The sequence below is a fragment of the Coniosporium apollinis genome (genome assembly GCF_000281105.1).
Source record: "Coniosporium apollinis CBS 100218 chromosome Unknown supercont1.15, whole genome shotgun sequence".
Classification (NCBI taxonomy): domain Eukaryota; kingdom Fungi; phylum Ascomycota; class Dothideomycetes; genus Coniosporium; species Coniosporium apollinis.
The window spans coordinates 222,326-245,680 of record NW_006913277.1 but is presented as its reverse complement, the minus strand read 5'-3'; the positions used below and the strand labels follow the sequence as shown (position 1 = coordinate 245,680).

At 53.9% G+C, this 23,355-nt stretch overlaps 11 protein-coding genes across 11 annotated transcripts; 8 read left to right on the top strand and 3 right to left on the bottom strand.

Annotated features, from left to right (window-relative positions):
• Positions 1 to 543: 543 nt before the first annotated feature.
• Positions 544 to 2,140, bottom strand: W97_03652 (uncharacterized protein; the record flags this gene model as incomplete). Its single annotated transcript, XM_007781548.1, has 3 exons — positions 544 to 731; positions 823 to 1,677; positions 1,729 to 2,140. The coding sequence occupies 3 exons, from the start codon at positions 2,138 to 2,140 to the stop codon at positions 544 to 546; spliced, it is 1,455 nt and encodes a 484-aa protein (XP_007779738.1).
• Positions 2,141 to 2,575: 435 nt separating this feature from the next.
• W97_03651 (phosphatidylinositol 3-kinase) lies at positions 2,576 to 5,576 on the top strand (the record flags this gene model as incomplete). Its single annotated transcript, XM_007781547.1, has 6 exons — positions 2,576 to 2,634; positions 2,702 to 2,788; positions 2,840 to 3,821; positions 3,875 to 3,967; positions 4,017 to 4,202; positions 4,251 to 5,576. 6 exons carry the CDS (start codon positions 2,576 to 2,578, stop codon positions 5,574 to 5,576), a joined length of 2,733 nt encoding a protein of 910 aa, XP_007779737.1.
• Positions 5,577 to 6,020: 444 nt separating this feature from the next.
• Positions 6,021 to 6,499, top strand: W97_03650 (uncharacterized protein; the record flags this gene model as incomplete). Its single annotated transcript, XM_007781546.1, has 3 exons — positions 6,021 to 6,159; positions 6,227 to 6,276; positions 6,326 to 6,499. The coding sequence occupies 3 exons, from the start codon at positions 6,021 to 6,023 to the stop codon at positions 6,497 to 6,499; spliced, it is 363 nt and encodes a 120-aa protein (XP_007779736.1).
• Positions 6,500 to 6,626: 127 nt separating this feature from the next.
• Positions 6,627 to 7,754, bottom strand: W97_03649 (uncharacterized protein; the record flags this gene model as incomplete). The annotated part of the gene is made up of 5 exons (XM_007781545.1): positions 6,627 to 6,834; positions 6,889 to 7,242; positions 7,298 to 7,356; positions 7,413 to 7,651; positions 7,703 to 7,754. 5 exons carry the CDS (start codon positions 7,752 to 7,754, stop codon positions 6,627 to 6,629), a joined length of 912 nt encoding a protein of 303 aa, XP_007779735.1.
• A 387-nt stretch (positions 7,755 to 8,141) lies between these two features.
• Positions 8,142 to 9,586, top strand: W97_03648 (uncharacterized protein; the record flags this gene model as incomplete). The annotated part of the gene is made up of 3 exons (XM_007781544.1): positions 8,142 to 8,571; positions 8,629 to 9,150; positions 9,201 to 9,586. 3 exons carry the CDS (start codon positions 8,142 to 8,144, stop codon positions 9,584 to 9,586), a joined length of 1,338 nt encoding a protein of 445 aa, XP_007779734.1.
• Positions 9,587 to 10,639: 1,053 nt separating this feature from the next.
• Positions 10,640 to 11,899, top strand: W97_03647 (uncharacterized protein; the record flags this gene model as incomplete). Its single annotated transcript, XM_007781543.1, has 2 exons — positions 10,640 to 11,246; positions 11,298 to 11,899. The coding sequence occupies 2 exons, from the start codon at positions 10,640 to 10,642 to the stop codon at positions 11,897 to 11,899; spliced, it is 1,209 nt and encodes a 402-aa protein (XP_007779733.1).
• Positions 11,900 to 12,077: 178 nt separating this feature from the next.
• W97_03646 (uncharacterized protein) lies at positions 12,078 to 13,884 on the bottom strand (the record flags this gene model as incomplete). Its single annotated transcript, XM_007781542.1, has 4 exons — positions 12,078 to 12,396; positions 12,459 to 13,429; positions 13,499 to 13,547; positions 13,595 to 13,884. The coding sequence occupies 4 exons, from the start codon at positions 13,882 to 13,884 to the stop codon at positions 12,078 to 12,080; spliced, it is 1,629 nt and encodes a 542-aa protein (XP_007779732.1).
• A 715-nt stretch (positions 13,885 to 14,599) lies between these two features.
• W97_03645 (salicylate hydroxylase) lies at positions 14,600 to 15,999 on the top strand (the record flags this gene model as incomplete). Its single annotated transcript, XM_007781541.1, has 2 exons — positions 14,600 to 14,846; positions 14,894 to 15,999. 2 exons carry the CDS (start codon positions 14,600 to 14,602, stop codon positions 15,997 to 15,999), a joined length of 1,353 nt encoding a protein of 450 aa, XP_007779731.1.
• A 428-nt stretch (positions 16,000 to 16,427) lies between these two features.
• Positions 16,428 to 18,939, top strand: W97_03644 (uncharacterized protein; the record flags this gene model as incomplete). The annotated part of the gene is made up of 7 exons (XM_007781540.1): positions 16,428 to 16,517; positions 16,575 to 16,590; positions 16,653 to 17,185; positions 17,239 to 17,448; positions 17,499 to 17,543; positions 17,600 to 17,701; positions 17,752 to 18,939. The coding sequence occupies 7 exons, from the start codon at positions 16,428 to 16,430 to the stop codon at positions 18,937 to 18,939; spliced, it is 2,184 nt and encodes a 727-aa protein (XP_007779730.1).
• A 2,797-nt stretch (positions 18,940 to 21,736) lies between these two features.
• Positions 21,737 to 22,183, top strand: W97_03643 (uncharacterized protein; the record flags this gene model as incomplete). The annotated part of the gene is given in 3 exon segments (XM_007781539.1): positions 21,737 to 21,775; positions 21,819 to 22,052; positions 22,067 to 22,183. 3 exon segments carry the CDS (start codon positions 21,737 to 21,739, stop codon positions 22,181 to 22,183), a joined length of 390 nt encoding a protein of 129 aa, XP_007779729.1.
• Positions 22,184 to 22,532: 349 nt separating this feature from the next.
• On the top strand, positions 22,533 to 22,976 carry W97_03642 (uncharacterized protein; the record flags this gene model as incomplete). The annotated part of the gene is made up of 1 exon (XM_007781538.1): positions 22,533 to 22,976. One exon carries the CDS (start codon positions 22,533 to 22,535, stop codon positions 22,974 to 22,976), a length of 444 nt encoding a protein of 147 aa, XP_007779728.1.
• Between the last annotated feature and the right edge of the window lie 379 nt (positions 22,977 to 23,355).

Below are 23,355 nucleotides of genomic sequence, written 5' to 3'. Positions count from 1 at the left end.
GTTTCCCAGTGCCTTACTCGATAACCACTAAAACGAATTCTCGCGCGCCGTCAGGAGTAGCTTGCTGCTGTAGCCATATTCGATTTAGCCGATGACGAACTTGCACGGATATCGTATCCGGAGTAATGCGTTCTCATAATGAGGTGGAGTGGCATTTGACAGACAGCACTAGCCCTTTCACTTCAATTTCACGGTGCACGAATCGCATTCGATATCAGTAGTATCGTGTATCTTCATGCATCTCCTCGAGCCAGCAGCTCGTGGAGTAATAGTGGTATGGTACAAGAATGTGGAGCATTGGATATCAAGCCCTGGATAAGCGGCCTCAACGCCAGCAGCTGTGCTGTGCAACCGACTAACTCCTCGTATACCTTGACAACCCCAAACAAACAGCAAAAGGGGTATTTTCTAAGCATGTCCGCAGCACCATTCATACGCCCATACTATCCGCAGATGAGATTCGTCGAAATCGCCAAAATAGCCAGAGAAGCCCCGACATCAACGTGAAGTCCTCGCAAGCCACAACATCAGACCTCCGATTGGCTAGCCATACCAACCGCGCGCGGTTACTTGCTGACCTTCGTCGTCCTGTCGATGAGGTATGAGCGGTTCCTCAATGTCGAAGGCTTCGATCAGTGACTGCCAGGTGGGCCAGTCTAGACTGAAGATGGCTTGGTTCCGAGAGATGTTCTGCTCGCGTTGATCTGCGATCTTTCGTGGTTTTGATGGGACTGCGCATTCCGACATTAGCGACGCGCACGACACGACCGATGGGTGTTGAGCACCGCAGCGAACGGCAAATACGAGATACGGAGAACTCACCAAGCACGGGCAGTCCCTCATGGTCCTTCTCCACAGCGACCGTGCCCTCCTTTATCAAAAAGCTAATGTAGAACAGATTCTCAATCGTCTGGCCGAATGAATGGGGATTGACGGCGAAGTCGAGTAGAGAGACGCAGGGCTCGTTGGCCTTGTTCTGCGCCATGCGGTGTCTTCTCAGCAACACAGTGACTTCCTCCTCGTCCATGTCTTCGGCCATTTCTTCCTCACAGGCACTGACACCTTTATTGATTGTGTCGACTAAGGTTTTCCGGATGTTCGTGCATAAAGTAGTCAGATTGGAAGCTTGCGTGCGTGCTAGGTCTTCCGGCTCGAGTGATTCAGGCCTCCTAGTCGGCCCGGTGGGCTTCTTTTGCTGTCGTCCCGTCCGCTGGGTAGTCGTGGCTTTGCGCTTCTCGACGGAGAGAGGCCCCAGCAAGAAGCCAGGTACAGGCGGCCGAGAATTGTTCGGAAAGCAAGCTCTTTCACCAAACGTCTCCCAGTCTAGCGCATCGCCATCGTCCTCCTCATCTTCATCGCTGTCGACGTTCCGTCTGCTCTGCCGACGGTTACGAGCCTGTGTTGATGCCGGCTCTTCTTCGTCTTCACCCAGAGGTCCACCATTTCTCATGAATGTGATACATTTCGAAACAAACTCGTCTACGTCTATGCCGATGCTTGTATCTCCGAGCACCAGCCGGTTCGTCTTCTTCAGCGCAAGATCACTGGTCTCCACCAAGTTGCGCGAGTCGTACACCGCATCCGCTGTCTGTTTAACTCTACCGTAGGTGTCTGTCATGCGATTCACGTAGTCAACAAGGCCATCGTTGTCCGGTTCGAGGAACTCGTCGCGTCGATCTTGGTTCGCGAATTAGTGGATGTGGTTCATGCGAAGGTGATTGCACCCACCGTAGAGTTCGCGCTGATAGCTGCGCATATCCTTTCGCACCTCCCTCCGCTCTTCCTCGTCTTGATCTGGATCGTAGTATTTGAGATCCACAAGGGTCGCGGCATCTTGTTCATGCCCATCTACTGACAGTGTGACATCGTGCTCGCCAGTGCGTCTTCGCTTGCTTGGTCGTGGGGTATCGGACACCGGCGTCGGTAGCTTAGGCGGGCCCATTGACACTGTCTTGCCCTTGTCTCTTGCGCCCAAGGGGGTACTCTCGTTTTCTTTATCTGACGATGCGGCTGTGGGCGATAGTGTCGCGTAGGGTGTAGATCTTGCTGTCGACCTGCTGGTAGTCTGTGGTGTGCGCTCTTGCAGAACTGACGAGGCGCGACTGCTGCTAGGCGGTATGGCCGTATTGAGCCGCGCCATTGTGACGGGAAAGTTGGGTCGGGTAGACAAGGCGCAGCGCCTTGCGGCTGTCGGCCGTGACGCAGGAGACAGGCAAAAGGCAGAGGTGGAAGCCTGTAGTTGAGCAGGTAGTCAAGATCGAGAAGCAAAAACAATCTAGCGGAGATTTGCCAGCGTAGAGGACTGATTGATGAGTAGGGAGTATAAAGTTGCGACGTGGGGAGCGCGGCAGTCAAACGCGTGCTGACGGAAGGCGTGCGGGCGTTTTGTCGCGAACTCCAGAGCGCTGGACCGGCCGAATCTCGGTGCAGATGAGCCGCAAGCAACGGCCGCCGGCCCTGTGAGCCCTGGGAGAGCAGCGTGCAGCCAGTGAGGGCGGCACACGACGTGGGGAACAGCTGTGTGCCTGATGATCTTGAATGAAGAGGGCGGCATGTCGTCTCCGCTTCATCTTCTATGGAACCTTTCTCTTTCGCCAGTTCGTCGGCGCTGAATCTCCCTGTCAATGTGAAGATGTGAGCGCACTCTCTCTTGCGACACAACAAAAGCGCAGCATGGGACAGTGGGCTGATAGCTTAGCAGTAATAGCCTGGACGGCTATCAGAAGCCGATCCCTTTCTCCGTCTTGCTAAAGGACCCTGACTTAAGACACAGAGGCTCAAATCTCAGGTGTGACGAGCGTCTTCATCTATAGCAAAGAAGCAAGCTAAAAACAACCAGCCCTCACTCCGAGCTCTATGTCACTGCACAGCTATGGGCTGACAGCAAGCCCTTGACCGTGCCTGTCCAGACTGCGTACAAGACTTTCAAAACCGGCAGAAGATGGAACGAATGGTTGACCCTACCCATCAACTACTCGGTCCTCCCCCTGTCTGCGCAGCTCGCTATTACCGTATGGGACCTGTCGCCGACTGGGGGCGAGGGCTCCCACTTCCACGCCATACCCTTCGGAGGCACCACCATACCTCTGTTTGACAAAGACAACACCCTGCACAAGGGCAAGCAAAGGTGCAGGATCCACCGCCACAAAGCTGCAGACGGACTGTCGACCACCAAGACACCCTTTGCGCGACCCCCTCAGAGGAATCGCAAGGATGCAGGGCCAAGCGTGGACGGTATGGATGAGCGGATGCGAGAGTTGGAGAGACTCGAGGGTCTCCTGAAAAAGCTCGAGATGGAGGAGATACCTCAGAACCAATGGCTGGATCAGCTGGTATTTCGGAAGTATGCACAGCTGGAGCAGAGCGTGCTGAAAGAGAGGTCAAGACAGGGACACAGGGCTGCTGCTCAGCACAAAGATGGTCAGAACGGTGCCGAGGACGGCTCTGAAGGGTCCGATGACGGCGAGAACGACGAGAAATTCTACCTTCACATCGAGTTCCCGCGGTTTGACCACCCGATTGTCTTCACCGATCAGGAGTATCCACCACCTCCAATATCCAGCTTCAAGCTCCCTGGTGGCTCTGCGGCTGAAGTACGTTTAAGACCTCCCCCCGAGGTGTCCTTCGGGCCCGGCATCAACATCGATGCGGCGGGCTATGGCGATTCCGATGCCGGACCGTTGATTCGCATATATGATCCGGAGGTTGGTTTACGCAATAACCCGGCGGAGATCAAGCACAACGCTTTGATCCGAGGAGATCGAAGTGCCGTCATGGCGCGAGACGCGAAACCGAACAATAAGGAGCGAGACGATCTCAAGGTCAGCTCTGCAACAAAAGCGGCCCGAGGCGCAGTTTGCTGATTTGCACATAGATTGTCCTCTCCTATGGCCCTACTCGTGAGCTTGACGCTACGGAGCAGAACTTAATCTGGAGGTTTAGGCATCACCTAACGAAGGACAAGAAGGTATGCTGACGCAATCATTATATGCGGCTTCGGCGCTAATGGCGCATAGGCTCTGACCAAGTTCGTGAAATCAGTACAATGGGACAACCCGGTTGAAGTCCGACAAGCTCTACAGATTCTGCCGAAGTGGACCGCGATCGATGTTGATGATGCACTGGAGCTGCTAGGCCCCAGCACTGACAACCCCATCGTTCGTGCTTACGCTGTCGACCGCTTGAGGAAGTCTGACGACGAGGTTTGTGAGGCCACTGCAGTGCCAGAACACTGCTAACAATGTATCCAGGAGTTGCTTCTTTATTTGCTACAGCTGGTACAGGCTCTAAAGTTTGAGAAAGCTGCCGATGAAGACAGTGCCGCACAAGACTCATCTCTGGCACGGTTTCTCATTTCACGGGCAGCCAACAACCTTATGCTTGGGAACTACTTGCATTGGTATCTGATGGTCGAATGCGACGACCGCAGCCCTACACAAGGCCAAGAGCATCGCAAACTCTTTGCAAAGGTGGAGTACGACTTTATGACCGAGCTCACTAAGACCCCGGATGGACCAGAGCGGCGCAAGACGCTTCTCAGGCAAGGCGAACTTATCACAGTGCTGTCTAAAATCTCGAAGGAGCTGCGCTTTGCCCGCATCGACCGCCCGCACAAGATCGAAAAGCTGAAGAAGTTCCTTGCGGACCCCAGCAACGAGCTCATCAAGATCGAGCCACCACTTCCACTCCCGCTTGACCCCAGTGTCTCCATTACCGGCTGCTTTCCCGACGCGGCGAATGTCTTCAAATCGACTCTCAATCCCCTTCTCATCACTTTCAAACTCGCCGATGGGACGAAGTACCCGCTCATTTTCAAGACGGGCGATGACCTCCGTCAGGACCAGTTGGTCATCCAAATCATCACGCTTATGGACCGGCTCCTCCGCAAAGAGAACCTCGACCTCAAGCTAACCCCCTACCGCATCCTGGCAACATCGACCAGCGCCGGTGCCGTGCAATTCGTACCCTCCATGTCCCTCGCAGCAGCCGTCGCCAAATACAAAGGCTCCTTACTCGCCTACCTCCGCGACAACAACCCCGACCGCCAAGCGCCACTCGGCGTGCGCAAAGAAGCCATGGACACGTACGTCAAGTCCTGCGCCGGCTACTGCGTGATAACCTACCTGCTCGGCGTCGGCGACCGACACCTCGACAACTTACTCCTAGCGCCCGACGGCCACTTCTTCCACGCTGACTTCGGCTACATCCTGGGCCGTGACCCGAAGCCCTTCGCGCCTTTGATGAAGCTCTGCCGTGAGATGATCGAAGGCATGGGCGGGACAGGGAGCACCCAGTACGCGCAGTTCAAGCAGCACTGCTTCACGGCGTACACCACGTTGCGGAAAAGCGCGAACCTGATACTCAATCTTTTTGCGCTGATGCAGGACGCGAATGTGCCGGATATCAGGATCGAGCCGGATAAGGCGGTGCTGAAGGTCAGGGAGAGGTTTTGTTTGGAGCTGAGCGAGGAGGATGCGATTAGGCATTTTGAGGCGCTGATTCAGGACTCGGTGGGCGCGATTATGCCGGTTGTTATTGATCGGTTGCATGGGTTTGTGCAGCATTTTAGGGCGTAGGGTGGTGTTTGGGAGGGGATTTAGCGTCGGCACGTGCTTGTGGTTTATTGGGCAAATGTCGAATCGCGCCTTTTGCGATTTTCTGGATTGTGAAGGACAAGACAGTTTTCCACGGCGTTCATGCCTCAGAACACCATCTTTCGGACCATGCCAGGCCGGCCGCTCGATTTCCCCTCGCTGCGTGGGTGACTTTGTCCCGAGTGCGGCACCGGTGTGTGGGGATCCCCACATCCTCAAGGAAAGTTTGACACCGGAAGACCCGAACGGTATCAGGTCTTCCGTTGAATTGAACCCGGTTTCGGAGACAGGTCTTGTGGATGTTACGCGGATCTAAAGTGATGAAAGCATGCTCATAGAAGGAACTGATTATTTCCAACAAGATCTCGCCTTTGATCTAACATCTTTGACTCAGCCCATACGTCCACCTTGCAACTACCAACAGAAATGTCTTCCGAAAAGCCTCTCGGCCCCTTCAAGCTCGTCACCGTCAACACGGCTCCTGAACGAGCGTACAGACTTGTTGGCCGCGTGGTCGAGAATGTAAAGAACAAATACACCATCATCCACGCCGGGAACGCGGAAAGTGAGTCAACTGCAGCAGCTCCAAAAACTGCTCCCTGTGTGAACTGACATCTGACCTTTCCGAGCAGACATAGAGAGCGTCAAGGCAGTCGTTGAAGAGGCCAAGCCAGATATTCTGGTGAGTTGCCGCGGCCATGCTTCCTTGACGCATAGCTAATGAAATGCAGTTCACGGCGTCGATGTGGACGCCAGAGGAGAGTCAAAAGATCATTGGGATTGCGAAGGAAGTTGTGCCTGATTTGCGCACGTTTTCGCTGCCGCAGGGTCTGCAGGTTGAGCGGGGGCCGGATGCGGTGGTGGAGTATATTGAGGAGCATTTGCCGGGTTTGCTCGAGGCGTAGGGGGAGGGGTTGGTTTGTGATGTGAATACCTAATAAAAAGTTGCCGCTTCAATGGCGTTTCGTTCACGGAAGATGAAATAACTTTAAGTGGTTGCAAGCTTTAAATAGCTTTTCATTGAGTTTCTTGCTATGTCTCATTCACAAATTCTGTTATCAAAGTCCCGATATACGGCAGGATCTCGACCGCGAACCTATCCCCATGACGCAAAAACTCCTGCGGCTTACGTCCTACACCGACTCCAGCCGGCGTGCCCGTAATAATGACCGTCCCAGGAGGCAGCGTCGTGCCCTGCGAGCAGAAGCTAACAACCTTCTCCACGCTGAAGATAAGATCACTACACTAGAGGTCAGCGCAGGTTTCACGGATTCTATACTCACACATCACTTACTCTAAACCGCACTCCTGAAGAACCTTCCCATTCTTCAGCCCCCGTAGCTTCAGCTTGCTAGGATCCGGCACCGCAGCCTTCGAGACCAGCACCGGCCCGAGCGGACACGAGCCGTCAAACCCTTTGGAAAAGCACCACTGCGTCTGCGAGAACTGGCTCTTTCGGCTCGAGACGTCGTTGGCGGCTGTGTAACCTAGCACGTAGTCCATGGCGTCTGCTTCGGACACGTTTTTGCACTCTTTGCCGATAACGACTGCGAGTTCGGCCTCGTAGTCGGCGCAGTCATCCTGGATCGTGAATTTGGGGATGATTGTTGGTGCGGGATGGGGGTCGGCTAGGGCTGTTGAGGGCTTCCTGCAAATGAACGTTAACACGAAGCTCAGCACTAGAATGAAAGCCCGAAACTCACAGGAACAGCGTAGGCTCGGAGGGTATCGGAAACTTGACTTCCTCGGCATGTTGTTTGTACTATGTTTCTCCGCGTGAGCCTACGTTCGGCAAGGGAGAGGGAAAGCGGTGCTCACGTTAAGGCCGATGCAGCGAATAGTTCCCACCTCCTCTCGAGAAAGTGGTGATAAGAGCTTGCCTATGCTCTCTGTCCGCTCCGTGAGAGATCCGGGATCAAGCACAGATTGGCCCGTGAAAACTTGAACAGTAACATCTTTCCCGTCATAAAGCGCTGCTCCGACGTCAAGATCTTGCTCAACGGGCTCGCCGAGTAGTATTGAGTTGCTGTCACTGGCTGGAATGAAGCGAACAATTCCTGGGCTTTTAGCTAGGAAGAGATTGAATCAGCAATCGAAGGGACACTTACGTGAGAACTGCGGCCTTGAAGGCTGATTGCCTTGGTGTGCTGAAGGCGCCATACAATCAATCTCTTTGGTCTTTCTCCTCCGAAGAGTTTTGAAATACAAGGGCTGGAAGATGGCGATATCTTCTGGACGATCTAGATCCAATGCTCACACATCTGGAAGTGCACTCATAATGATTGATATACACTTTGAATTCGCAACTTCGCTGTATTTAACTGCCGGTATTTGTCCCGAAGTTATTGTATACGGCACAAATCTGCGGGGCCCCACGCTTCTCCACAGAGCTGTGGGGATGTTGCTCAAGACAGAAAACCATCATATGATCAAACGAACCTCAGCGCCTGAGTTCAGTTGATAAGGCGGGCCAGTCTGTCGTATCGAGCGTGTTTTGAGATATCCACAACTTGGCCAAAACAAAGTACACCTTCACGAATGGCAATCATGGCAGCACCTAAGAACTCGGGATACGTCCAAACAAGTGATCCTTCCCGGCCACGTTCAGACGCCGTTATCCCATTTCGCGAATTGGTCCCGCCGCCCGGCCACCCAAGAATCAAGGGTATTGAGCATTGCAATGCGCTCGAATGGTGCGAATCAAGAAGGCAGATCGAGGCTCCGGCGTGGTTGATCAACCGACTAGCTGCACCAAACCTCGAGAAGCCCTACAAAGGTTTCACCAGCGATGGTCACGTGGAAGAAGGAGTTTATCATTACGCCGAGGATGAAGGCGCCCCTGTGGAAGCAATGACCGAAGCTGCGGAAGCACTACTGGCATTGCTTTCGGCGAAGCAGAAGAAGGCGACGCAGTTTGAGTCAGTTGAAGCGGATGAGATCCGGCTGTGGTCAAACCCTGAACTCTATGTAAATCCTGGTATACTCGAACACTCTGTATAAGTGATGCTCTGCAGGGACACTGACGCAGCTACAGGCGGCCTACGTCTAGACGAGTGCACCGCCGAGGTGCAATCTGCGGTGCATGATATCCTGAAAGCTTCATTCTCTAAGAAGGGCTATGAGAAAGTGCTAGGCTGCTGCCTCACAAACGACTTCCTGGGCTACCTCGTGAACGGCAGATCTGTCATGAACGAGCACTCCTACAACTTTCGTCTTTTTGGCCAGCCAGATCTCCAGCGGCCATGGGGCTACACCTTCTTCGGTCATCATCTGTGTCTCGCAGTCGTTGTGCAAGGCAGGCGGTTAGTGATCGGGCCAACCTTCATGGGAGCGGAGCCTGATCGCATTGACGAAGGCCCTCATGCAGGATTAAGGCTGTTCGAGGTGGAAGAGCTACTGCCCTTGAAGCTCATGCAAAGCTTGTCGCCGGAACTGCAGGCAAAAGCTACGCTGTCCGAAAAGATGGATGGGGAGTCTTTGCCGGCGGATCGGTGGAATCCGTTTGATGAAAGACATCTTGCCGGTGCGAGACAGGATAACCGCGTGGTCCCATATGGTAAGCAACATGTGCAGAAAATGCCTCTACAATTGCTGACGAGGTCCTAGAGGGTTGTCCGGTCAAGCTTTTCACCAGAGAGCAGCAAGATCAGATCATTGCGCTCTATGAAGCTTTCAATGAATACTATCCGGAGCAAGTACTCCGACACCGCGTCCAAAACTTCAAGGAGTATCTCGACCAGACGTACTTCGCGTGGATTGGCGAGCACGGAGACGAAGATCCGTTCTACTACCGAATCCACTCGCCTGTGGCATTCATGGAACTGGACTTCCACTGCGGCAGTAAGTTCGTCGGAGTTGTATCAGTGTATTTTCTGGGCTTACTCTACATAGTCTTCCTAACAAATACCTCGCCGGCACGTTGCCACATACATACCACCAATCGGTTACCCAACAGAGGGGACTACGGGAAAGCATTACTCGCATCACTGTGAGCAGCATCGCCGAGACTTCCGTCCCTAGTAATCTCTGCGGCAAGACAGAAGATTCATCAATTCGTACGGATGAGAAGGCCTAGCGGAACGCAGTGGGTCTTCTAACGCTCCGTTGAGCTCGCGCAATTGATCAAGCAGGAAAATTGTCCTCTGCTGACCCGTAGCCTCTTGGGCTCTTCTTGTGGTGACGGTTGTACCGCATTATTTCTATACGTTGAGCGCATGTTCTTTTTCTCTTGCCTGCGTTGGAGTATCGGAGTTGCGGGCATTAGAGGTGGACTAGGTCAATGCTCAAGTTACTCGCTGAAGCTTCCGGTTGTTGCGTCTAACAGAGCACGTGGAGCACCAAGTGGATGACTGTATGAATGTTAGGGGATAGTGAATGCAAATGTCGCGAGTTGTGGCAGCGTGCCGCGCATAGGTACTAAATAAAGGAGATCGTCGCCAATGCGGCTGAGACGGGACGTAGACAGGGCAGCTACGGCTTAAATCTTGACGACTCTAGTTTGATCTTCAACGCTCCCCAATTACAACTGCCAATATTGCTTGTACTGTCCATACACGTTCAAGAGCCTTGTCCGAAGTAGCTGCGTCGGTGCCAGGCGTTCGCGGCCCGATTCACGGTTGGCAGGCGTTGGCGTCCATACCAAATTGAGTAATAGGGCACAAGACACAAGGCAACGTCAGGCTGACTACGCGCGGTCCCCCAGCAAAAAAACAACGATAAGCCCGAAGATGCCGAGTCTCTTGTCGTTCCAAGATTTCCACCAACCTCTCCGCATGCCTCTAGCCCTTCGTTGCACCAAGAGAATGCCCAGTGCCAATCCTTGAACACAAGACGGGCCGCTGCATGAGCTACCAATCCCCTCCCTCATCTCCAGGAACACGACTCAGCCCGAGTGTTCTACAACACCTTGCTAATCTTCTACCCTATCCGGATCGTGGACCCTCCCACTCACGCACTGTCTCTACCGGGTATCTTACATCGCCGTCTCCTCCACCGCACTACGCCCCCTAGGGCTCTCCAACCTTGCCACTCCACCCTGTAAATATATGGCGGGCCATCATGAAACGCCATCCGACCCAGAGTCTTCTCGCTACTCCGATAGTAATGCCCCTCACCACGCACACCAAACACCACGGCCCCTAATAGACCTAATACCAACCGATTGGAAGAACCTCGGCGACCACCAACACACCGACGACTCCGACGACGACCAATTCTTCTGTGCAGAAAAGGCCTCCCCCTGGAAAGACTGGCAAAGCCCACGAATGGCGCGCTGGCCCCAGAAACTCCTAGTTCCGCGGCGGGTCCAGCGGCACCTGATCATCTACCTCGTTATACTCGTCACCGTGTGGGCGACCTGGAAATGGTACCTGCGGCCAGCGTGGCAGGAGCGGGAAGCGATGGAAAAGGCGCTCAGGCCGAAGGCTGTCAACAAGGGCATGTTTGGCAGCAACCTACGGCCGGACTTTACGGACATGGTCATGGTCAAGAAAATGGACAGTGACCTTCTACCTGGCGCTGGGGAAAGGCGGCGGCTGATTTTTGTTGGGGATGTCCACGGGTGCAAGGACGAGCTAGTTACATTGTTGGCGAAGGTTGACTTCCAGCGGACGCGGGACCACCTTATTCTCACTGGCGACATTGTCGCCAAAGGTGTGTTCTCTATATACCTGCATGTCCTGGCCATCCACTGACGGCGCGCAGGTCCCGACTCCGCCGGCGTTGTCTCCCTCGCACGAGACCTAGGCGCCTCATGCGTCAGGGGCAACCACGACGACCGCGTTCTCCTTTCTGCCGCGCAAGCAGCCTCTCACTCTCAGCCCTCAATCGAACAGGAGAAGTCCGCCGTAGCCGCCGCGCTAGGGAAGCACAATCTCCGTTGGCTGCGCGAATGTCCTGTGATCCTCAACGTCGGCGACGTACCAGGCATGGGTGAAATCCTCGTCGCCCACGCAGGCCTCGTCCCCGGCGTTCCACTCGAGAGACAAGATCCGTTCGAGACGATGAACATGCGGAGCATCGACCTCGAGACACGCGTTCCATCCGAGGAGCATCCTGTGAAAGAGAAGGGCACTATTGGCTGGGAGATGTTGTGGAATTACTACCAGAAATCTCAGCCATCGAAGAAGCGGCAGACGGTTGTCTACGGCCATAATAGCAAGCGCGGCCTTAACATTCAGGAGTACTCTAAGGGCCTTGACACGGGCTGTGTGAAAGGAGGAAAGCTTACTGCGCTTGTTGTGGACTCGGGCGGAAGGCAGTCATATGTTAGTGTCGCGTGTAAGAAGAGGGGAGGTTATAAGTAGGGGTGGTGCTGTGGGGAAGAAGTGTTCATATTTACCGATACCCTAATTTTGATAGCGTTTGTCGAATACGCCTACTATCAAATATATATACATATACTTTTGTCGTCCTGGTTGTTGCAAAGCAAGCTACAGGGGAGCATAACGCTCATTCGTCACTTCCCCCTTTCCATGTCGTAGCTCAGTACAGACTCTCACACCGCCAATTCTCTGCCTCGTCCTCATCCCCTTCTCCACTATACATCGCCTGCTTAGGATACGCACATATCGGCCGCTGTCTCTCCACGGTATCATGCAGGGTGTCGTTCTCCCACTTGGTCGCTATGATCTGATCCGGCGCAGTTCCGTTTTCAACCCACGCCATCATCGCGAGCAGGACGTCGTGCTGAGCGTCGGAGAAGCCGGGCACGCTGTAAGCGCTAGTGCCCAGCCGCCTTGCCTGGTTCGGGCCTGCGAAGTACCACGGTGCGTTCATGTTGGACGGGGTACCGACGCAGTGCCTTGCCGTGGGTTAGTCGATAGACTCGACATTGTTTGAGCCAAGGGTCAGAAGATAACTTACTGCAGGCCTGGGACTAGGAACATGCGATACCAGGGATCCAGCTCGATTCCATTGGGCTCCAACGTCTTCAGTATCTGGTTGTAGAGGTACAGGCTGGCTCCCGTGGCGATAGAGCCGTCAGACAACCCATGATAATGTAGCAGCTTCCCGCCCTTCTCGTAGAACGGGGAGAGGTCGAAGTTGTCCGCAGTGGCGTTACCCGGGTTGATGCGGTCAGAGAGGGCTATGACGCTTGCGTTGAAGTCTTGCCATCGCCATTCGGGGCCCTCGCCTAGCATGTATTTCACATAGTCCGTGCCAAGGGTAGCCGGCTCGGGACCGCCCACAAGTAAGTCCCACTCGGCTTCGCTCCCGAGTTCGAAGGGCGGAAAGATCAGCGTCTGGTTTGCTTCGTACCAGGGGTTGTGGAGACGATACAGCGTGCCGATTTGGGGAACCGTCAGGCAGCTGCCAGCGGTGCCGTTCGTTACATTCGCTGGGCAGAGCAACGCTTCTGGGTTGAAGTTGCAGCGAGTCGGATCCGAAATAACGGTGTCGACCACGCCATCTTGGGGATCACACTGTTTCAACACTTCGTCCGCTATTACTGGGAATAGCTCCCGTGGGATATGGTGCGGCGCATCTTGTGGTAGATTGTCAATTCCGACTTTCATGTTCCACAGCTGCAGATGGGTGGTCCACCAGGCAGGCGCGCCAGCTACGATACCATCAAAATCATCGGGGAACTCTTGAGCTTCTTTGAAACCTTGTCGGCCTCCGGTTGAGCAGCCACTGTAGTAGCTGTACGCGGAGTCCTTGCCGTAGTAGGCGGAAACGACCTCCTTGGCGAGCACAATCGACCCGTGCAACGCACGGTAGCCCCAGTCCTCCACCTTTTCGGGGGCATTGTAAGCCCAGCTGGCGTCCAATGCCGAACTGTTGTGGCCGGTGTCTGTCGATATTGTGGCAAAGCCGTAGCCTACTCCCACGCCCTGCAGTCACAATGAGAAAGATGAGACAGAAAAAGAGATTATCCTATGCTTCCGCCAAGGGTGGCTCACCATATCGGCCCAGTTGATGCCTCCGCCAAAGCCTCCGTTACCAACGGCCCTGTCTTACATGAGTAGAGGCGAGGAGATAGGTACGATGGAACCTACAGAAATCTACCGTTCCATTCCGCGGGCAGGAACAACCCGAAACTGTACGATGAGTTTCCACTTGATGGCTGTCTGATTTCGACGGCACAAAGCGCACGCAACCCTGTAGGCGAGACCCGATACGGGAGGTTGCCAGCCGGTACCTGGAAGGTAGAGTTGTCGGACAGGGGGTACGCAAAGGTAACAGTAGCATTCGAGGGCAAGACCTCAATAAATGCGGACGGACTGCACTCGAAGGCACTAGCTGCGCCTATAGCGGTTGTGTACTGGAGCCAGTTGGAGATTCTCATGGTGGGAAAATATTCTTTCGATGGCAATGCTGTAAGAGGAAACACAAGAGAGAAGAACGTGAAGCTAATTTTACGACTTCAAGGGGCAAGTGCATTAAATATAAAACCCTCATAGTAATGACTGCTCCATTAAGGCTGAATGTCAACATGCAGCTCACGGCGTGTGTCTGGAGTACGCGTACAGGGTGTGGGGCCCGACATCGCACGTTGGTTAGTGAGTGACGGCCTGGAGCATATCTTAAGCGTATTGACGCGTTGCATATTGCAGGTTCACTTGGAATTGGCACGGCAGCTGTTGTTGGATGTCAAGGTTGCAAAGTTGTAGGTGAGGAACGGTACGTCCGAATCTCGGCGTCTCTCCACTTGGTCCCCACAGACTTTTCCATCCAAGTGCCAAGCTCCCCACACTTCCGATCTTTCTATCACATAATAGAGGGGTATTGCGGCAGACAAACCGCTGATCTATAGGCTTACCAGCATCCGTCTTGTCGTGCCGGCGGCTGAACAGTTTTCCAGACGTCTGACTTCCAAGCAGCTGCCCCACGCACTGCCAGCTTGTGAGCCGCTTCGAAGAACGGGTGTTGGAGTTACTCATGAGGATATATGCTTGCTAATGCTCTTCAATCTTCAATATCACATCTGCGAACCTTGACTGAACTTACAATTCACAAAGCAACAGTGCTTTGAACACCTCTTGCCGAGAAAATCAACTACCATGGACGCGGCGACACAGAACCTAAAGATATGCATTATCGGTGCTGGTATGGGCGGTTTGACGTGCGCGCTAGCACTGGCGAATGCGGGATTCAAGAACATCCAAGTTTATGAGTTTGCCTCCAACTTAGGCTTTGTTGGCGCCGGCATCCAGCTGGCTCCAAACATGGCCAGAATCCTAGATAACCTAGGCGTTTGGGCCGAGATCGAGAAGGAGGCTGTAGATCTAAAAGACACCAGCATCAGAGGTGCGTAAACTTCTCTTTTTGCTAAACTCTTAAACTAACTTATATAGAGGGAGCCACCGATAAGGAATTGGCGCACGTGGACTTACGATATATCCGGGGAACCTACAAGTATCCACATATGGTCGGCCACAGATCGTCATTAGCCAACGCTCTCTACGAAGGTTGCAAGCGGGCCGAGAAGAGCATCAAGTTTTTCTTTTCTACAAGTGTGGAAAAAGTGAAGACTTTCGCTCCCAAGCCATCTTTCACAGCCATACCCCGCAAAGGGGGTGAGCCGTACGAGGTTGAGGCGGACGTTCTTCTAGGTGCGGATGGTGTCAAGAGCAACACCCGCGTTGAGATGCTCAAAGAGCTCGGTATTCATGCTGAGGTCAAGGATACTCAGCAGGCGGCGTACCGCATCATGCTACGCCGCGAGGAGATGGAGAAAGACCCGGAGCTACTCGAGCTGATCAACACCGATGGGGTCATCCGATGGATAGGAGAGAAGAGGCACATCATAGCCTATCCTGTGTCTAATAAGAACATCTACAACTTATCCACCATTCAACCGGACGTCAACTTTGCGGCTGCCCCCTCGGCGACGTATACGACAAAAGGAAGCAAGACTGCCATGCTTCAGGTCTTCTCCGATTTTTGCCCTATGATACATCGCATGCTCAACCTCGTGCCTGAGGGCGAAGTCTGTGAGTGGAAACTACGGGTCCACTCGCCTTTACCAACCTGGGTCCATGGCTCCGTAGCTCTCGTTGGCGATGCTTGTCATCCAACTCTTCCACATCTGGCGCAAGGCGCCGCCCAAGCCATTGAAGATGGCGCTGTCATCGGTGTTGTGCTTTCACGCATACCCGACCAGTCTCCCGAGTCCATCAACAAGGCGCTACGCGTGTATGAGAAGGTGAGAAAGGAGCGTGCAGAGAAGCTTGTAGAACTGGCAGCTGCGTCAGGGCGGGCTTTGCATCTTGGAGAGGGCGAGGCGAAGGCGGAACGCGACAGACAGTTTGCGGCACTGAAGGAGGGGAAGGGTTCAGTGCCGGACAAGTGGGCAGATGCGGATGTGCAGAAGTACATCTATGGGGTTGATGTCGTGCAAAATGCGCAGGACACTTTTGACGAGGTCTTCGGGGCCATGTCAACCATGGCCCGCATATAGGGATGTCATTGTATAGCCTTAGTACTACGTATTGTTACTGCGAGCGATTTTCCAAGATGTAGATTCAGAAGAAGAATCTTGTTACTCTGACTCCTTGCCAGATGCCTCGTGCTGTGCCTCTTCTTCCAGTCCGCTGAACAAGCAATTCGAGGTGCCCATGGTACCGGACTCCTGTCTGTCACAGTACCTTCGAAATATCAACAATGTAACGTTATATGAGGAGCGCAAGTGCACCACGACGAGAGTTAAGCCAGCTTTGTGTGCCTGAGGCCGTTTTGTGGGGACATGTGGAGATCCGCGCACGCCGACCGCCAAAATGCTCACCCGCTGCTGCTATTTGCCACTTGATCAACTCTTGTCCCCGCATTCTACATATCCCACGTCCCCAGATTCTGTCCGCCATGGTAGTAGCAACACTAAAACAAACAATGACTACGCCAGACTCAGCATTTGGTGGAGCGCGAAAGCTGGAGTGCAGAGTCTGCCAGAAAGGATTCTCCAAAGCGGAACATCTCAGGGTAAGTTACTATGCGCTTCGAAGCGATCTTACACTCAGCCACTGACAGGTTCCGTAGAGACATGAACTCAGTCGTAAGTGAACGGTCGATGGCCCCTGTTCCTCCACCAACTGACCAGTCTATCACTATGTTCAGATACGGGATCCAGGCCATTCGCATGCAAATGGTGTAAACGAGCTTTTGCGCGTCAAGACTCTCTCGCGCGCCATGAAAGACTACACAAGCGCAAAGAAAGCACGGGGCGTCCTTCTTCGCCATTAACTCCCATCTCTGAAACCGCCGTCGATGCTCTTCTCGCATCGGACGGTGCCGATGCTCCTACCGCTACCGTAAGGAACGGTTCCACCGAAGATCAGATATGGGGTGAATCGCAACCCGTAGAGGGCATTAGCTTGCAGAACATGCCCAATGTTGCTGCTGAGTTGGACTTTGAGCTTTTCTGGCCCGATTCGGAGGATCTCTTCCAAACGATCATCTCATCCGACACCGTAAATCAGTGGCAGATGCCATTGGGGGCCCTTCCATTTCCGCCAGTCTTACCTCAGATGGGCAATCCCAACTCCGGGTCTCCGGGTTCATTTGACGAGCGAGACTCATCAATCGGCGCCATTCCATCCGGTGGAAGTCACCAGGCCGTCCACGATGTCACTAGAATGGTTACCAACTTGGTGCGTCCCTTTGTAGCTCATAAGCTTGGATCCACTGCTAATGAAACAACCAGTCCTCCAGCGTGACAGCTGCGCTAGACGCCGTTTCTATCACCTCAGTTTTTCTTGACGAAAGCTTACACATGTTCTTTGTTCGCTTCATTCCTACTTTCCCTATCCTACACCGAGCAACATTCGTCTTCCGAGAGTGTACACATCCCTTACTGCTCAACGCTATCGCTATCGGTTCTCTATACCTTGGCCCGAAAGACGCGGTCGCGAAGGTAAGCTGAGTAATCTGACTCGCCCATGGTGCTTAACTGACCAATCGAAGGGAGAGGCTTTGTGGCGTCTTGCTCACACCGCAGTCGCGACATCGGTAAGTTTTTAATCGGGTTTTCACTTCTGTAGAGCTTGCGGCTGAGATTCCGACAGTGGCAAACACTGATCACGCATCGTGGTCCATATGACGCTTGCAAAGGTGTTCAACTAGTCATCACCGCCCTTCTTAGCCAGATATATGGTGCTCTCTCGAAGGTACAGCAATATACCCATCTTCACAAAGCATTGTCTTACGTGTTGCACAGAACCGAGCTATTCGCATCACGAGTCAAACGTTCCATGCACTCGGCTTCTTCTGGGCGAGGCATTGTGGGATGTTTGACACCGAACCATTTTCGGTGAACAACTTGCCATCTTTGGATGCTTCGGAAGCGGAGAAGGAGCACCAGTGGAGAACCTGGGTGTCCAGGGAGATTCAGAAACGAGCACTGCTGGCTCACTACGTGTTGGACGGCCTGATTGCTCAGATGTCTGGGGAGAATACTTCGGTTCGTCATGCTACCAACCAGCTTGGCCTTCCCAGCAGCGAAGCCGTTTTCGAAGCTAGCACCGCCGACGAATGGATAACCCGTCTGCGCTCTGAGAAGGCGGATACTACTTCATTCCGTAGCATATTTCGCTCGCTCTTCACTCCCATGGGTGTTTCCCTCACCCTCGACTCCCCATTCTCTGCGTTCTCACTCAGAGTCGTCCTGGAGGGACTCCAGTCTCTTATATCTGACTGTGACGAAGACGACGTTGCTGCCGTCGGCGTCCCAACAAAGTCCGAGATCCGAAGGGCACTGGCTCAAGTCCACGAGATGATCACAAGTAACGTCCACCTTTCTGAGACAGATCGCCTCGAGACACTGCTTCGATGGCACGCTATATGTCTTGACGCCGATACTAACTCTTCCCTGCTATGCCGGTACGTATGCTCCCGCTACAATATCGAGCAACATGTGTTTGGAGGCGGTAAGGGAATCAAGCCCGGACTTGACCTAATAAGGTGGGCCAATACGGAGGGCGCCCGCAGAGCACTGCTCCACGCTGCCGCAATCCAAGACATCGTCGAGCAGTTACCAAGAGGACGAGCACATGTGATCCACATGCCGAGTTCTCTCTTCGCAGCGGCAACAGTCTACAGCGTCTTCATCCTAGCCGGCTCCACCACTGTCGGCCTTCCCCGGACCGTGGACTGGAGGAACGTGTTGTACAACGAAACCGATTCCTGGATGGCCTATGAAGAGCTTTCAGGATCTGCTATCGGTTCAGAGACGAGGAGATACATACGCGGCGATCCTCCGTCTTTTTCCAAAAACCTGGGAGCGACGAGGAATCTGTTGTACGAGCTCAACTCGATGCAGAAGCTGTTCCGCTGCCTTTTTTCGCAGTGGGGAGTAGCGCATGATATGGAGAATGTTGTCGACCAGTGGATTGCGCTCTGCCACTGAACCGATACCGCTTCCGAGGCACCTCTGGTAAAAACATTACCCTAAATCTGTATTCGTTGTTGCGTCTCAACTACGGCGTTCGGGGTGCAAGAGTGCCGTTTCAACTGTCTGCAAGACGCAGCACAAACAGCAGGCCTACGCCAGCAGGTCGTGGTGTTCGTCCGGAGTGCGAAACTGTCGACTCGAGACTGGCAGGGCGGCTTTCCGGACTAAAACGGCCGGCTAAGCTGGAAGCATCGCTGCAGCGAGCCTGCGTAGCAAGACCACGTCTTGGAAAGCATTTGGTGGAGAGTCATCGACGTTGAAGTCGCCCATGGATGGTACCAGATCTAGCGACCGTACGTCGATGGCTCTTCTGTGGTGCGAAGACCAAGCGCCGTAGTGTGCTGGCCACCGCCTCGCGCTCGCCCTTCAATTTTCCATTCGCCGAAAGGCGATACGAGCTGGCTAAGTCACGTCCCTTCAGGTCGTGTCACGAACGAGATGCGAAGGTGGTGAGCTGTGATGGAAACGGACCCGACTGTGGCTCCAAAGGAGCCTTGCAATGATCACAATGCCTCAGGCTGCGGGCAATAAGGATTAACATTGTGATATTGCTCTCGGCAACATCCAGTGCTGGGTTAAAAGTAAAAAGGAGAGAGAAAGACACTGGCTTAACTGGCTAAAACTAAGTAATATATCAGTGAATGTATCTGATCGGAAACTATCATGCTCCTGATTCGTTAGACCTCCGACGGCATCAGGCTGGGTACTGTGTCAGATTATGGCATCACCTGTTGCCTTCTCCCCAGTTTCAAAACATGTCCAGTACGTTGTCCGAACCCCTCAAGCGAGAGTGGTCATAAAAGCATCGTAAGCGTAACTGTTCGAACGGCGTGAAAAGCTTAATTGACGATGCATGACGAAGGCCTTGTAATGCATATGCGTAGGAAACTGAGGTCCGTCTAACAGTTTCGAGTTGAAAAACAATAGCAAGTTTTCAAAGCTGGAACTCACGACCTTCTGATCTAGTTAGGATCAGTACTTCATGCTGATCGTTTGACGCCTTCGGCTTCCGCACATGGGAGCGGGGCGGCAATGCCACTAAACGCGCTGCGCTTGTCTGTTCCTATCCCTCGATATATGCCATAACAATGTCAGAGCGGTATGATCTACATACATGTGCGAAAGTTGTTTGGAGAGTTAAGGTATTGAAGGGACCCACAGGCCCCCGGTTGTCAGCAAGGTGATGCGCGGACAGCCGCAGAGCCGCGTCAGCCCTACGATGCGCCAAGCCTTGAGGTTGTTGGAATGCATCCGTCATGTCGCGCCCTCCCTCCCACCGACCTCACCCTTGCTCCGAAAGCTCACTTTGTTCCAACCTCACCTCACGCCTTCCCCCTCGCCATCTACCCCAAATCCCAGTCGCCCGCGCTTTCTTTTCAACATCGGCATACACAACTAGCGGTTCCTTAGAAGGGGCGTCGCAACCGCGCATAGTCCGCTGACATGCCTCCCACAGGTCAGTGTTTGATTCATTTCCGCTCTGTCTATGCTCGGCTTCCCCGTCCATTCTGGCATTTCCGGGAGGTACATCGTGGCTGTCAACCGAAAAGAGCCGGCAAGCGAAGATTCAAGGCCGCAGAAAGATTGTCCCCCGCATCAACTCTCCAGACCACTGCCACTGCGGATAGGAACCCCCCCCCCCCCCCCCCCGGCCACATCCCGATCTATATCAGAAGCGTCAATAGGGAACGGTTGTTCAATGGATCCCCCGTCAGCAACGAAAATTCCAAACTATCATCCCGAGCCGGCGCATCGAGTGGACAGACGTGATACCGCTCGAGTCACGGGTTGGGGCGCGAGGGCTACGGTAGCCCAACTGACTGGGTATCGAGCCGATGAGCCGTTGGAAGGTATCCAATCCTCAGGCGACAGCGTACTCGGGTCAAGCTCGGACGAGGAGGATGGCGACGAGGACAACCAGAGACACCTGGGCAATGGGGACATGAGCGCTAGAGGAAACATTCGAGAATCCAGAAACTATGCCAGAAACAAGCTTTTCATGTCATTCTTGCCACCGGCTCCTGGAGTCCACGCAGGCTTGAAAAACACTGGGTCTTTCACCAGTCCGGAAAGTCCGAATAAAACGAACGGTAAACCCGCGTTTATCCTTCCACCTATCAAGGTGGCACATGAACCCTTACCCTCTACACTATCTCAAGCCGAGATGCGCGAGACAGGGCCTGGAGCGAGGAATAGCCTACCAGCCTCCGCTGTATTCGCTTGAAAGCTATCTGAGACGCCGCCCTTACAGGCTTCACATTCCAATGTGTCGGCCTCGGTTAACTCCCCAGATGTTGCGAAAGCCGCGCTCTTACAGAAGCCGGAGTTTTTGTTGTTAGTATTGCCACCACCCTATCGCACCATCGCCATTGCCATTGGACGCACCGTCTATACCACCGTTCGCTATACCATCATCACTACCATTCGCTACGTCAACGTCCGCCACTTCAACATCCGCCGCACCATTGTCGCCACCCACCGCACCATCGTCCCGGACCAAAGGCAGCCCAGACACCGGAACCCACCAGCCACATTAGCGAGCGGCTGGGAAAGAAAATTCAGCAACGTGAATCAGAGCAGTGTCAACCTGATCAGAGATCAATAATTCTGCGGAGTGCCTTGACCCGTTCTCGAGGCTGCCCGTCTAGCTCTCTTATTCTTAACCAGACCGAGCAAGATGAGCCCACTGTTATGCCTTGGCTTCGCATCCAATTGCTAGATTTAGTGGACTTGGCAAGCTACCGTTTTCAGGATGCCGATTCGCGAGAAAATGAGGATCAACAAGCTGATTGTATGCTGTAGGTAAAGCAAGTTCCACAGGTACCGGGACACAGAACAGCAACCTTCCGCCATCGGTGGAGGAGGCATACCACAAGAAATGCATCGAGCTGAAGCGACGCATCAATGAAGTAGAGGCGAACAACGATGCCGCTCGCCTCCGGAAGACGCGAGTGAATCGTGCGATTATGAAGCTGCGACTCGAGCGGGCTATGCTCCTTGAGCAGCTTGAGAAGCGAATGGAGGCCAATGTCGATGAGTCGGATAGGAGTACTAGCCCGCCGCCAACAGTAAGTTCTACCAGATCCTACCAGACAAATACAAGCGGTCCAAGCCTACGGGCGAAACATCGAGAACGTACCATCCTCTGGCAGTGACCATGTTACTCCGGCCGTACTGCAGGGTGCTGAGCATTCTGTAATATTCCCTCATCCACCGTATCCCGCTACTGCCCTACTTGCATTGGTTTGGCTCCGTCCCGAAGCTCGTGTGTTGTCTGCCTCTCGAATGGGTAGCGATTCGATGTCCAACTTCCTGCATCTTTGATCCAGACTTACTAAGCTCTCACCTTCTCTTCCCATCATCAGCTAGCAACCGAATATTCACACCAAGACTCTAACATCCGCCACTCGAACCAGCCACAAGACAAGCCCCTCCGTTCCAAGCGCGCCCACCGCAAAACTACACCTCCTCTCCCCGACGCCGGGACCGCAGCAGGGACGTCCCATCCATCACCACCTCAGGGCCCGCCCACACACCAGCGCCCACACATGACTCTCCTCGACCCATACTCCTCGACGCAATCAACCCCCGACCCGGCCCGCCATGGCGGTTCTCTCTTCTTCAGCACCCTGAACGGCACCTCAGACGCCAACCAGATCCCGCCGCTCAGCTTGCACCAGGCTCACAGGCAGACGTCGCATGGGCTGCCCTCTATGCAACACTACGATCATCATATGGGCTACGAGGACCGCCACGGCGAGAACGGCACTCCTGTGGACTATACGCCCCACGGCCGCAGCAGGGCGTACAGCGGGGCTAACGGCTCGGCGGGACGAGGTGTCACGGGCGAGATGGTAGGGGTGGGACCTGAAGTCAGGATGGATGCGAATGGGGAGAGGAGGGTGCAGCCGGAGGTGGAGATGACGGAGGCGAGTCCACCGCAGGGGGGATTTGGAGGATTTGGAGGCGGGTTTAGAGCTGTGAATCGGTGAGGTGCTGAAAACGATATGATGACCTGGCAGGCCTGTTATGGGCAAAAGGGGGTTCTCGACGACTTTGCGATGGCGTCATCACCGGGCCGGGAGCGAGGCATAGCTGGAGGGCGGTAAACTTAACCTTAATTGCAGAGCAAACCTTAATTCGACCTCTTTGGACGACGCGACGTTCTACGAATCCTCATCCATTGCCAGACTAGGCAATCCCGCCTCCGCTGTAGAACGTCGCTGTGAATGTTCAGGCCTCTCTGACCGGTGACTTTGACCCGCTGCATGTCACCCACGCCCGCATACCTCACACATTCTCCGACATATATGAAACTCGCCTAGTAGATAACCGCATACGCGAGTCACATAGACATGCGCGATGCTACCT